The sequence below is a fragment of the Aristolochia californica genome, unplaced genomic scaffold, assembly GCF_029961685.1.
Source record: "Aristolochia californica isolate CCGP_79_NKW_82.1479 unplaced genomic scaffold, dmAriCali1.0.hap1 SCAF_3, whole genome shotgun sequence".
Classification (NCBI taxonomy): Eukaryota; Viridiplantae; Streptophyta; class Magnoliopsida; order Piperales; family Aristolochiaceae; genus Aristolochia; species Aristolochia californica.
The window spans coordinates 13,159,425-13,172,355 of record NW_027181992.1 but is presented as its reverse complement, the minus strand read 5'-3'; the positions used below and the strand labels follow the sequence as shown (position 1 = coordinate 13,172,355).

Sequence of the window (12,931 nt, the reverse complement as noted above, 5' to 3'; positions counted from 1 at the left end):
GTTATAAAGACTTACATGGAAGTAAAACTCTCTAAAAGTTAGAAAAAAAAATTGGTTTATTCAAAGAAGAATCCTTTGACAAGCTCAAGGTTTATTCAGACTCTCTAAGAATTATAAGATAAACAAATGTGGTGAAATTCAAAGAAAAATCCCTCGCACCGACTCAACCCTCATCCTTAAAAATCCTTGAAAACTTTCAAAAGGTGTTACATAGGTAAATATTTAAATTACTCAATTTTTTTTATTATTATCAACAATTATAATTTATTTACATGACATCTAATTTATTTATATCGACAAACAATCCTACCATCTATGACAGGACATGTTATAATTAGAATTTTATAATATGATAACGATGAATATGAATTAGGTCCATAATTTTTCAATAAATATAAAATAAAATATTAGTTAATCTAAATAATTATCACCTAATAGGCCCAATAGAGTAATTATCAACAGTATAATTGCACATGCCATCTAGAAAATTTATTATAAAAATAATTAAAAAATTAAATACAAGATCCGAGTCAGATAATAAAAATAAAATAGTAATAATAATTTTATAATAATATTTTATGTTATATTTAATAAGTCAAGTATGTGTCCTTTTGCCTAGTTTTTAAAACTAAAAAACTGATACAACTTACACCCACATACACGCTGCAGGCCGCCGAGTTGAGAAGTCTGGCTGGGTTGCTGGCTCGCTCATGTCCCAGACCGGCTTAGTACCCTCGCGGCTTTAGAGTTGCTCGGCGCGAAGCTAGTAGGGTTGCTCGGCGCAAAGCGAGTAGAGTTGCCTCAACTCTGGAGATGGATACAGACGCGCACGTAATGGTTTCCTACTGCACCTTTCGGCTCCTCACTATAAATTGTTGCCATCTTCTCGAAAGCGACCTTCCGAAGTATTCTGCACCTTTGTTGGCGGCTTAGATTCCAATCTTCCCGCTCTTGCTTCCTACAGCGCCCAAAACCCTAAATCTTCCCTGTGCAATACCCTAGTTCTGTTCACCTGCCTAACTAATGGAGAATCCTGTGGCGGACCAACAGGAACCTCAGGACTTTCCCTGCCTCTCCATATCGACGTGTTCTTCCTCTGGTCCAGTCACTTCAGCAAAAGAAGGAAGAGTCTTTGGTCGTTTCTCCGCTGACTCTGGGAGCGCTCAGCTGCAGTTTCACGAGTGCGGCGAAGTTGGTTCTGTTGGTGTCGATCTTCATAGCTCTCAGGTGTGCGAACATTTTCATCTACTAGGAACCGGTACTCTTTATAAGTAGTTTGACCGTCTAATTTTGACGTGACGTTTGCAGTAGTTTGTCTGAATTATGTGGCATAACGTACATTGTGTTCCGGAACAATATGCATGGCAACTCATTCTCTGTTTCAAATTTAAAAATTGTTTTTTGGGGGTTTGTAATTTGGAGGAAATTTTATTTTGTGCTTTTATTATTAAACTTATGTTATATATTAACGATCCAAATTAGGTTATATTATTCTCTACTTAGTTTCATGAATTCACGATCTCGTATAATGTTTAATTGGTACATATTACTTGAATCCCGATGCTGCATCAGTAAGCAGTGACTGTTTCTTTCCTTGGCTCTTCAGCTTTTTAAGCTAGGCCCAGTTGAATCTTTGTGCGTCTGTGAAGATTCAAATCTCAAAAGAAAAGATGAGGTATGCATTTTTATTTATATTTATTTATTTTCTTGATCCGGTTTTATTGCATTTGGAATATGAACTCAGGGGGAAATGCCGTTAGGACATGATCAGCAGTGAGGAACATTTGTCCTTGAACAAAAAGATAGTATTCAATGCCTGTCATCCCAAACTAGTAAAGCTGGTCCAGATTGCTGTTGATAAATTTTAAGATCATGTCTTTTGATATGAATAAGTTTGGTTATGATGGTTGAAAGGTAATAATTTGTTTCACTTTTTTTTTGTCCCAATAGCATGGAAATGAGCCAGTAAGTTATTGATCCCAGGGTTTTGTTATTGTGTCAAACCATTTCCATTTCTACTATCTTTGTGACGACATGTGGTTGTATGTGTAATTGACTGTACCCGTTTGGGTTTTATGCTGCTGCCTCCTTTCAGGAAAGGGAAAGCTTTGTCAAAAATGGAAAGAAAAAGGAAAACAGTTCTTGCTTTTATATAAAATAAAAATCACAGTGCTCACTAGAAGTACCTACTGGTGGCATTTAAACTCATAATCTTGAAAAGATCAGGACTAAAGGGGGGCTGATATCACACTGAAAGAGAACACGTGACTCATCCATGAGGCATAATATGCCGGTTGGGCTTGCCTAGTATTGGATAGGTTTATGTTTGGAGCTTTTACCATCTTCAGTAGGTACTTAATGTTTAGTATAATATAGATTCTAAATCTTGCTTAGATTTTTGAGGGAGAGACTTATGAAAAGGGCTACCTAGTACTATAGGGAAAGCCTTTAACAAAAAGTGGAAAGGCGTTGTGAACTGAAATATTATAGGTTGTTAGGAATAGCACTGTAACTAGTATTGCCACTTTTATTAATAAAAAAAGTAATCTGGCCACTTTTATCGTTCATAAGAAATAGTTGTGCCACCACTTTTGCCTGGTGAGTTGCCAAGTAAAGCACTGATATACCAATTTGGGGCAGAATAGCAGTCGGCTGAGAAGTTTAACAGACTCTTAATCTTAGAGGTGCCTGTGATTCCTATTAGATTGATCAACTATGAGATTGCTGCTACCTTTTTCTCTTTATTTGGTTGTTTACATCTCTGTACTTTTCTTCAGTGTGATTCAATATTTAGTAATTTTCCTGCCTTTGGTAGTGTGAAAATAGTAAAGTAAGGATTTACTAAGGAGCATATTAGGTTTTTTAGTGCTGGTATATTGCTTAAAAGTTTATTTTCTGTGTGTGGGCAATATTGTAGATTTTGCTTATATGTACTTTTATTTATTTTTTTCATTTTTTTGAAAGGATATATTTTTTAAGTTTTCACACTTCTTATTTATTTGGTCAATGAACACTTTTTTAGTGTTATATGGAAAATGAATATCTTTCAAGGTCATTGGTGTCCATGGGTTCAACAATGCATATTTGCCTAGCTCTTATTTTGAAATTCTTGCTAATCGGTTTGCATACTCCAGTTTGTGTGGTGAGTGTAGGAACAATGATTGTTACACTGATTGTTATCTGATAGATATTTCAATGATATTTTTTTCTTTCTAAGGGTCATCAGTATGTAGGAATTTCAAGTCTCACGATTCCTTTTTTTTAAAAATTTTTCTTTTTGCACCAGAAATCTTATTCGAGGGCAATCACTATTAGATTTAGGACAGAGGATGAAAGTAAAGCTTTCCATCAAGCATTTGAATACTGGAAGAAAGAAGTTACTGGTGCAAGAGCTGGTATGTTAGCATTGCATTAGCCTCATCTAGTGACATGAACTATGCTACTTATGTTTTGAGTGTGAGATACTGATTTAGCATCTTCCTCATTGATGTTTGACCATTTGCATTTTCTAGTACTAGTTATTAGCAGAATCAACATTTTTTCACATTAAATACATTGCATTTTTTACATTTATTCCAGGGGCGAAGCTGGAAAATGGATCACTACTGCTTTCCAAGAGCAAATTTGATGATAAAATAGAGGCTGCTTCTGCTAAAATGTACTTCCATTACTATGGCCAGCTTCTACATCAGCAAAATATGTTACAGGATTATGTGAGGACAGGTTATATTATCTGACTGCTGGTATTTATAATGAGCTTTGTTTAGTAAGTGGTCATAGTTTTGAGACATGCTAATCTCAATGTATAATTAAAATATATTGCGGTTCTCTGAAGTTAAATCTAATCTGTGCCATGAAGTTAAATGCACGCACTGGCAATGTGAATTATGCTTGTTAGCAACCGCCCTAACTTGTCTAAGGAAGCATACTTGAACTGAGTGTAGCAAAAATTACATAATTCTCTGATATTATTATTATTATTGTTATTATTATTATTATTATTACTATTATATAGATTGAATGTGCAAATTTGGACAAGTGTCTGCCCCTTAAACAAGTAACTTATGTATTTTTTAAGACTTAATATTGGCCTAGTTTGGGTAAGGTCTGGTGGCTTAATAGTGGACAAGGCAAGATGATTCTCATGCCATTCAATCACCTTGCAGAATTCTACAGAGCTCAAAAACTGCATTTCTAGACTTTTTGTAGTGTCGTATCTGATGTGCTCTAATAGACGAGGGAGATCCCCATTACATTATCTGTTTGTCAAGGGTTAAACATTCGTAGCCATGCAACTGGGCCTGGGCTTCTGAGATAACTGCAGATCTCATCGAGTAACTGGAAGTACCAGTGGTCTATGTTATCACGACATGGAATCATGTGCTAACACATAAACTAACACTGTGGAGTAGCCTCAGTTTAGAATTTATTTGTGTTCTGCAGTCTTAAGTCTCTAGCATGAATTCCTGCCAATGCTGCACTCATACTGTTATTTATGAACAATAGACATATTTTATCATATTAGCCGGTAGTGAAGTATACCTCTAGGTATCTCTAATTCTTTTTCTTTGTTAAACCCAATTGTTATTGGCCCAACCATGTGTATTGACCTCTATCACAATTCAGTTCTAGGACACTTCCCTCTTGGTTGTCTTGGTGAATGAGTGATGCAAAAAAATCCTATTGAGGACCAAAGTTAACCTTGGTGTTAAAAACAAGATGACCATGGTAAATGTTCTGCTGTTAATATTATAATCTTTTGTTCCTTTCTATAGTCTTGGTTCATCAGCTGAAACTTGTTCATATAGGGTATCAAAGATAGATACAACCAAAAACAAAAAATAGTGGATAGTGTCAAATGTTTTGTTGGGCCTGATATGTGTAATGAGTAAAGAAACACTAATTGGTGGGCATCTAAGTAGAGCTCTTAAAATAGGGTGTTCATCTGGCTGTTACTTCATCTATCTCTAAGCAGTCAATGATAAGAATCAAGTAATGGTATTTTACTATACCAAAGGACATTTATATGAAAATTTTCGAATATTTCCGTAAATTAACAATTTATTTGTGTTCTTTTATAAATTTCCAGGAACCTATTATGCTGCAGTAATTGAGAACCGTTCAGATTTCCATGATCGTGTTGTTGTTGACGTTGGTGCTGGTAGTGGTATTCTTTCATTATTTGCAGCTCAGGTATGTAAGGGCGTGCTGTTTACTGAGGATACTATCTCATATTTTCTGGAGGCCATTTTCATCTTGAAGTGCTGTTGAGGAAAGTTGTCTTCTTGTCAATCTAGGCTGGTGCACGACATGTTTATGCTGTGGAGGCATCTGAAATGGCTGAACATGCACGCAGACTGATAGCAGGAAATCCATCATTGGGACAAAGAATAACGGTCTTGTGTTGTTCTTTCATTTCATGGTTAACTACTTGATTTTAGTGCAGGCATAACCTTTTCTATATTTATACATTTGAGATCTTTTGTTCTTGAAACCACAGATTATCAAAGGCAAAGTTGAGGATGTCGAGCTGCCTGAAAAAGCAGATATACTCATTTCAGAGCCCATGGGTACGCAGTGTCTCATTTCTTTCTTAAAGGATTTGTGCTTGTGTCCAATGAGCCTATCCGAATTCTTTTCTTTGCCTTGTCAAAGTCCTAGGCAAGAGTACTTCCTAGGAGGTCACCCATCCTAGAATTACTCTCGCCTAGGCTCGCTTAACTACGAAGTTCTGAGTCAGATACTTAGCCAATACAACCCGAAAAGACTAGCCGTTTAAGGTGCGGAAAACCATGTACCTAACTCATACCACAAACTCTAACAAGAGTGGACGGAACCACTCTGACACCCACCCCGCCCATTCTGGAGCCGCTTCTCATGGGATACGAACGCGGGCCGTGGCGTGCCTAGCTCTGATACCATGTCAAAGTCCTAGGCAAGAGTACATCCCAGGAGGTTACCCATCCTAGAATTACTCTCGCCCAGGCTCGCTTAACTACGAAGTTCTGAGTCAAATACCTAACCAATACAACCCGAAAAGACTAATCGTTTAAGGTGCGGAAAACCAAGTATCTAACTCAGAACACAAACTCTAACAAGAGTGGACGGAACCACTCTGACATGCCTATGTAAGCATATTATTGTGTGAGGTTGTGCTACATTTGTAGTAGATTTAGAAGTAGCAAATCAGGCTGTTGTGTAAAGGAAAATTGATTTTGTGCAGGACAGAACTCAGGGCTTCTGATTATGAGGCAATTATGTTACTTGAATTACTTTGTTGGATCCTTTGTGCATGTTTATAGAGGATAATTTCTTCTGAAATGAATGTAATATTTCGGATCTGGATATTTACCGGATTCGATCCATCCATTCCGATTCCGATTCAAATTTAAATCGAGTCTTTTGTATATCTGAATTCAGTCCAAAAAAAAAATCAAATTTATCCGAAATTCCGGATTCAGATCTGGATCAAATCCGGATCCGTTGACACCCCTAAATGTTTCTAGTCCATTTGAAGAGTCTTAGGACATTTATTTATTTATTTTTTTGCTTTGGTTGTTCAGCTTCTTTGGATAGAAGCACTTTGTCGAACGGTTCTTCTTGGTGGCTTTTCAAATTTAAATCGAATGTCTTTTGTATATCAGAATTCAGTCCAAAAAAATAAAAAATTCGAATGTCCGTAATTTCGGATTCAGATATGGATCAAATCTGGATCCGTTGACACCCCTAAATGTTTCTTGTTCGTCTGAAGAGTCTTAGGACATGTCCTTTTTTTATTTTTGCTTTGGTCATTCGGCCTCTTTGGACAATTCGAACGGCTCTTCATAGTGGCTTTTCTTTCTTTTGAATTGTTGGTTCTTTGAATTGGTCGTTCAAATGCTTGGGTGAATGGACCTGTGTAGAGACTTTTGTTTCTCTTGGTCGTTTAGACATATGCTTGTTCATTCGAATGGTATTCTTAGCAATAACTTTTCCTTCTTTTCTCTTCTAGCATTTCCTAGGCTGGTCGTTGGGATGTTCTAGTGGATGGAATTTCAGATGGAGCTTTCTCTCTCTCTTGATCGGTTAGAGGGTTAAAGGTAGTGGTCTACCTTCGGTCTTGAGCTACCGTTTATCCTTTAATGGGGCGTTTCGACAGTTCTTGCCTGGTCGACATGTTTGCTCCATGTGGGCGACATGACCAGCAATGAACTTGGTAAAGGTGGCGGTTGCTGTTCTCCTCTTCTTGCTGTCAGAGGTCATTCCCTTCGATGAATCAACTACAAGAGGGGGAATGAATTGTGGATTTACTAGATGCTCTTTTATGTGATGGAGTCCCCTCTGAGGTGGAATCTCCTTATCTAATACTGGCTTTCAGAATGGAAAAACTAGTGGTCGATATGGTATAATGGCCCTAGTAGGATTCTCCCTTTAGTTGGTTCAACCTCCACTTGGGTTTGTTTGTCACTCTCATTATATCAATTACTCCCATCTGTCCTTTTCCTTTTCACTTCCCTTTCCAATATCCTTTTATGCCTTGCCTTCCTCATTTTCTTTTCCTTCTTTTGTATCCTCTTCTTTGCCAATTTCTTTGTTATCCATGTCCATTTCTACTACCTCTTTTAGTGCCTTTCTTGTTTCATTCTCTTCATTTGTTGCCCCATCTTTCTCACTCTTTTCTACTCCTCTTCCTTTCGTAGTTCGACATTTGGCTCCACTTCTTTTTCTGTTTCTTTCTCTATCTTATCACTTTCTAAGTTCTCATCTACCTAAAGGCTGCTCATAGGGGGCACAAATCCAGATGATCTCCCATCTTCATCATCCTTCTTTACTTCTAAATTTTACTCTTCTTTTTCTTCCTGGGATTTCTCATTTTCTTCATTTTTCTTCTTCTTCATCTTTCCTATTACCATGCTGTTTGTTGGCTTTGGCCCAATGACTATGTCCTCTCTAAATGTGGATCATCTCAAAATGTGCCAATGTCATTGGTGTGGAAGAAGCATTATTGGTACTCGTGAATCCTTTCCTCTCTTACTACAGTGATATGGGTTGTCCTCCTTTCTCTACCTTCCTCTTTAGCTTAGAGATTGTGACCTCTTCTTGAACTTCCTTCTCTTGAGCTCCCTTGTTCTTTTTCCCATTTACTCCAATCATTATATATATATATATATATATATATATATATATATATATATATATTTTTTTTTTTTTTTTTAAACTTGTCAAATTTTGTTTTTTCCAAACTTCTTAATAAACACTCGCCTACAACTTCCTATACAACACATCCAAAACCCATCCAAAACACCCTGTGGCCTCAGCCTGGAACCTCTTTGGCCCGCCATGTGCAAAATTTTTCATTTGGACTGCCTGCAGAAATAAAATCCTTACATTTGATTCTTTAATCTGGAGGGGTGCCCAAATCCAAGATCCACTTTGCTCTTTTTGTAAAGTTGCTGCAGAAACAGCCAACCACATTCTCCTATCATGCCATTGTGTCATTCGGTCTGGACCTCTCTTTTAAATAAAATTGGGCTCCAAAACTGTGCTGCAACAAATCTATCAGCTACTATCCTCTCACTTATTGATTCCAGACTCCCAAAGTTAGGAAAAATGATTATATCATGTGGTATTGGTCATATCCTATGGGTACTATGGAAAGAAAGAAACATGAGGAAATTCCCTAGTTGAAGTTCTGACTGAGCAATATAGGGCCAAGTATTTATTTGGCTCCTTATCCGAAAAGAATTCAGAAATTTTTAGCGGCACCAACTTCAGGGAAAATTGGCAGTTAGTTGCAGGTCTCTCTCAGCCCTCTCGCCCACCGGTCATGGCTATTTGGACCCCACCAACACTGGGACACTTCAAGCTGTAACTTTGATGGGAGTGCTCTTGGTTGCCCTGATCTTGCGGGCTACAAAGGAGTTGTACACAATGCAAACGACGATCCCCTCTTCTCTTATGCAGGCCCCCCTTGGAAACTTTGATTCCACAACAACTGAATTATTAGGACTGCTAAACGGAATCAAATTTTTTTCAAATCATCTCTCGGGTCCACTTTGCATTGAAGGTGACTCAAAGGTGGTCCTCAACTGGTGTGCAAAATCCATCAGGCCCCCGTGGCGTCATTGGGTGATGCATTCGGAAATTTGTAATTTAATTTCTCATTTGAATTGTAATTTGAAGCACATTTCTCGCTCTGCCAATCACTTGGCAGACACCCAGGCCAAGGCAGGCATTTCACTCCAACACCTTGTTGTGGAGGAAAACCCTCCGTCCTAGGTTTGTTTGTACTTACTCTTCTCTTTTAATCTATTTACACACTTCTTCAAAAAAAAAAAGCAGTGTGGTATCCACCTTTCTTCTAGAAAATTCAATTTCAATCATAGTTTGACTCAGTCTATCATACCAGACTCTAGGTGCTTGTTTTAACTCATACAAGGCCTTTTTGAGGTTTAAACATATACTTTTTCTTCTATTAGGCCATTAAAAAATGTTGACTTCAATGGGGGGGGATACTGTTCGGACGCTTGGTTGAAAGGTTCTTTACAATGACTTTTCTTTCTTTTGGTCTATTGACTTCTTTGGATTGGTTGTTCAGATGCTTGGGCGAGTGAACTCTTACAAAGACTTATCTCTCTCTAGGTAGTTTGGAAGGATGCTTGTTTGTTTGAATGGTGTTCTTGGCAGTGCAGTGTTTCCTTCTTTTCTCTTCTAACCTTCCTTGGGTTAGCCGTTTAGACATTTTGGTGGACAGAACACAACAAAGAGTTTTCTCTCTCTTTATCGGTCAGATGGCTGAAGGTAGGCGTTTGGATAGCCTTTTTCTATGGCCAGTTCCTGCCTAGTTGAATGAATGTTCTGCCAACTTTTTGTCTAAAACTTTTTTTGCCATTTAAGCTCAATCAAACTTGTCCGTCACTTGCTAAGTGTTTGTTATTATTAAAATTAACCTAATGTGGATCTTGAGACCAATACTATGCTTTTAGAGATCCACAATTTGAATTGACATTATTTTGGTGTTCCCTTTAAAACATACCATTATAATTGGAATTTTGTTATTCCAATTGGGTGGCTTGTTCAATTTGTTTTGAATCCACACCAATGGGAATGTATTGATTCTTGTACTCTTTCTTCTTTGGTTTGACAAGCTTCTCTATTGTTGATACTTTATGCTGGGTCTTCCAGTGATTATCTGGGTGAAGGTTTTTTTTTTTTTTTTATTGAAAACTTCTCTTATCCTAATTAATGCTTGGGAGAAAACCGCTGGCTAGGAGAGTCATCTTATTGTATTATTAGTTTGACCTTCAGATGTAGTTTCTTTTGCTTGTTATTTGTTGCTTGTTCCCAGTGGAAAAATATTTCCAACAAATAGGAGATGAAACTATTATGACATTGACCTTCCTATACTGTTGTTTTAGATATGTATATGTTTAGATTGTTTTGAAAACGAAAAAACTTTCTGAAACTTAGAAAAGCTTGTCGTGGATATTCTCAAGTTGTGCACACCTTGTACTATAACTATATCTTGTGTGATCAATTTTCAACTGTGAACAAATCATTACCAATATTATAGAAAAAAAACACTTGTAATACAATTTGAAGACTTCCAATCTAATCAAGGAAGCTGTAATATCATTTTGAGTACGTAGGCATCCTTGTAATTAACCATTTGGTTTCAAGATATAGTTTTGTATATGTTTGAGGGCCAAAGGCCCACCGTACTTTGGGAGTACATGTATTCCACATCTTAGGCTAGTTACTTGATTATGGGAAAATCGTTTGCCCATACATTGAAGTGTTGCTTTGCTCTTGGGAGGATCGTTCCTTTTTTTCTTTTTGAATGTTTATTATACACACTACAGCCTTTTCCCCTGGTGAGAGTTGAACTCAAGACCTGACATTAGGAACCCCCAATGTGGCCCTCGAGCCCATGGCCTAATCTACATTTGGAAAGATCTTTTGCGAAAAGACACTTCCTAAATTTGCCTAGTCAATTTGAAAAGAACCTGCCCAACATTAATAGTATAGTTCCAAAATGTGATGTGGACTGTGCCATTGGTGATCTGCTGGATTTCTAGTGAGTGGCCCAAGTTTGTGGAAATGTTTATAGGTAGAGACATCTCAGTTTATCACCAGTTTGTGCTGCACATTTTATTAGTATTTGTTTGCTTTGTATTATTCCTTGTGTATCTAATCTCTTTTCTTTGTATTTTGAACAATGTATGTATATTATTGTTGTGCCTACAAGGCTTATCATTTTTATTCTGTGTATACCATTTTCTTGTTTACTTAATAGGAAAGCTGATTTTTTACCTTGTGCAACTAATTCACTTTTTTTAGTTTTCTTCAGGCACTTTACTTGTCAATGAAAGAATGCTAGAGTCATATGTAATTGCAAGAGATCGGTTTCTTGTTCCCAATGGGAAAATGTTTCCAACAATTGGGCGGTGATGCAACCTTGACTTGATCTTTCTATATTCTTATTTTACATCTTTATTCATTTTGAGGGAAAAAGGTGCTTCTGGTGGATATTTTTTGGCTAGGAACTCTTCAATGGCCTTATCTTGTGTGGTAAATCACCAGTCAAATAGAAAAAGAAATTACTTAAAGCTTTACTAGAAAATTTAAGTGTTGGTGGTGATAATGTGAAGCAAATAGCCACAGCTTGTGTGATAAACTGTTAGTCACCAATCAATTAGAAAAGAAACCACTTGTAGCTTTATTTGCACACTTCAATTTTTGGTGATGAACAAGCACTTTGTTGTGTCTCCTTATCAATTAGCGTCCTTTTTTTCATGCTTAGTTTCAAAGTCCTGCTTTTTATTTTTGTAAATTGTACCCCTTCCCACCTGCTCCTTTATTTCTCCTTTATTTCTTCATTATCAGTGCTTTTGGAGTAGGCCACATGAATTCTCCCCTTTAACCTCCATGCTAAAATGGAATGCATTGTAATCAAGGATTAAGTATGCTTGAGTTATCATCTATGTTATTTATATGAGAAGCATGTGTTACCTTTTTAAACCTTGAAGGTCTCAGTGCTTTTGGAGTCGGCCACATAAATTCTCCCTTCGACCTCCGTGATAAAGTGAGATGAGTTGTAATCAAGGATTAAATGTGCTTGAGTTATCATCTATGTTATTTATATGAGAAGCTTGTGTTACCTTTTTAAACCTTGAAGGTCTGTCAAGTTTTGCTTCGGTCTCCTTGATCTTGGATTTTCTTACTTTTCTGTTCCTTGTTACTTTTATTAAAATATAACATTTTTTTCAGTCTTCAGTATTATTTAATGTATTGTTAAAAATTTAGTAACTTTACATGGATTTGATCTCTGTGTGCTCATTGATGATTTATTATCCATTCTATTCTGCTGCTTCATTGTTACTTTATGCATAGATTGTTTCCTGGTTTTTTAAATGTGTTTTCCCTGGATTTGTGGTGTTAAATTGTATGCTGTTATTATTATTGTTGTTTTTTGAAAATAGTGCTTGTATTATTTTTTTGTTCCTACAACTCACAGATGCTAGCCTGACTCCCTAAATTGGTCATTCTTCTAGGATACACTTGGCTCCCTTCAGTGATGAATTCTTGTATGTTGAAATAGCAAACAAGGTACCTTCTGGAGATTGTCTGTCCATTTTGTTTCTTCTGATATCTTAACATGATGCATTTTTCATGATGTATGCCATAGAGTTGTATGTTATGGCACTAAACTATTAGTTTAGCTTTGACAGTGAGATCATTTCCATTTTGTGCTTCTCGGATGTGATGATAATAAAAAGATTCATATCATTCCCATGTTTTTGGAACCAAGCTATGCTGACTTTCGCACTACACTTTCACAACTGTCTGGTTTATAGTATGGTATTAAGTGTTTTATGTATCAGCAATTTTACCATGCAAAATGTGGTGAATTTTTGGCTGGCTTTGTTTAAGGCATCTTAACTAAATTTTA

General features: G+C 36.8%; 1 protein-coding gene across 1 annotated transcript in view; it reads left to right on the top strand.

Annotated features, from left to right (window-relative positions):
- The first annotated feature begins 898 nt into the window (after positions 1 to 898).
- Positions 899 to 12,931, top strand: part of LOC137958951 (probable histone-arginine methyltransferase CARM1) — a 34,852-nt gene continuing 22,819 nt past the window's right edge. The window contains exons 1-9 of the mRNA XM_068806175.1: positions 899 to 1,227; positions 1,607 to 1,675; positions 3,287 to 3,395; positions 3,580 to 3,723; positions 5,090 to 5,193; positions 5,298 to 5,396; positions 5,501 to 5,570; positions 11,330 to 11,426; positions 12,534 to 12,588. Of these exons, the coding sequence (XP_068662276.1) occupies positions 1,024 to 1,227; positions 1,607 to 1,675; positions 3,287 to 3,395; positions 3,580 to 3,723; positions 5,090 to 5,193; positions 5,298 to 5,396; positions 5,501 to 5,570; positions 11,330 to 11,426; positions 12,534 to 12,588 (951 nt within the window). The 5' untranslated portion in view covers positions 899 to 1,023. The remainder of the gene's footprint in view (positions 1,228 to 1,606; positions 1,676 to 3,286; positions 3,396 to 3,579; positions 3,724 to 5,089; positions 5,194 to 5,297; positions 5,397 to 5,500; positions 5,571 to 11,329; positions 11,427 to 12,533; positions 12,589 to 12,931) is intronic.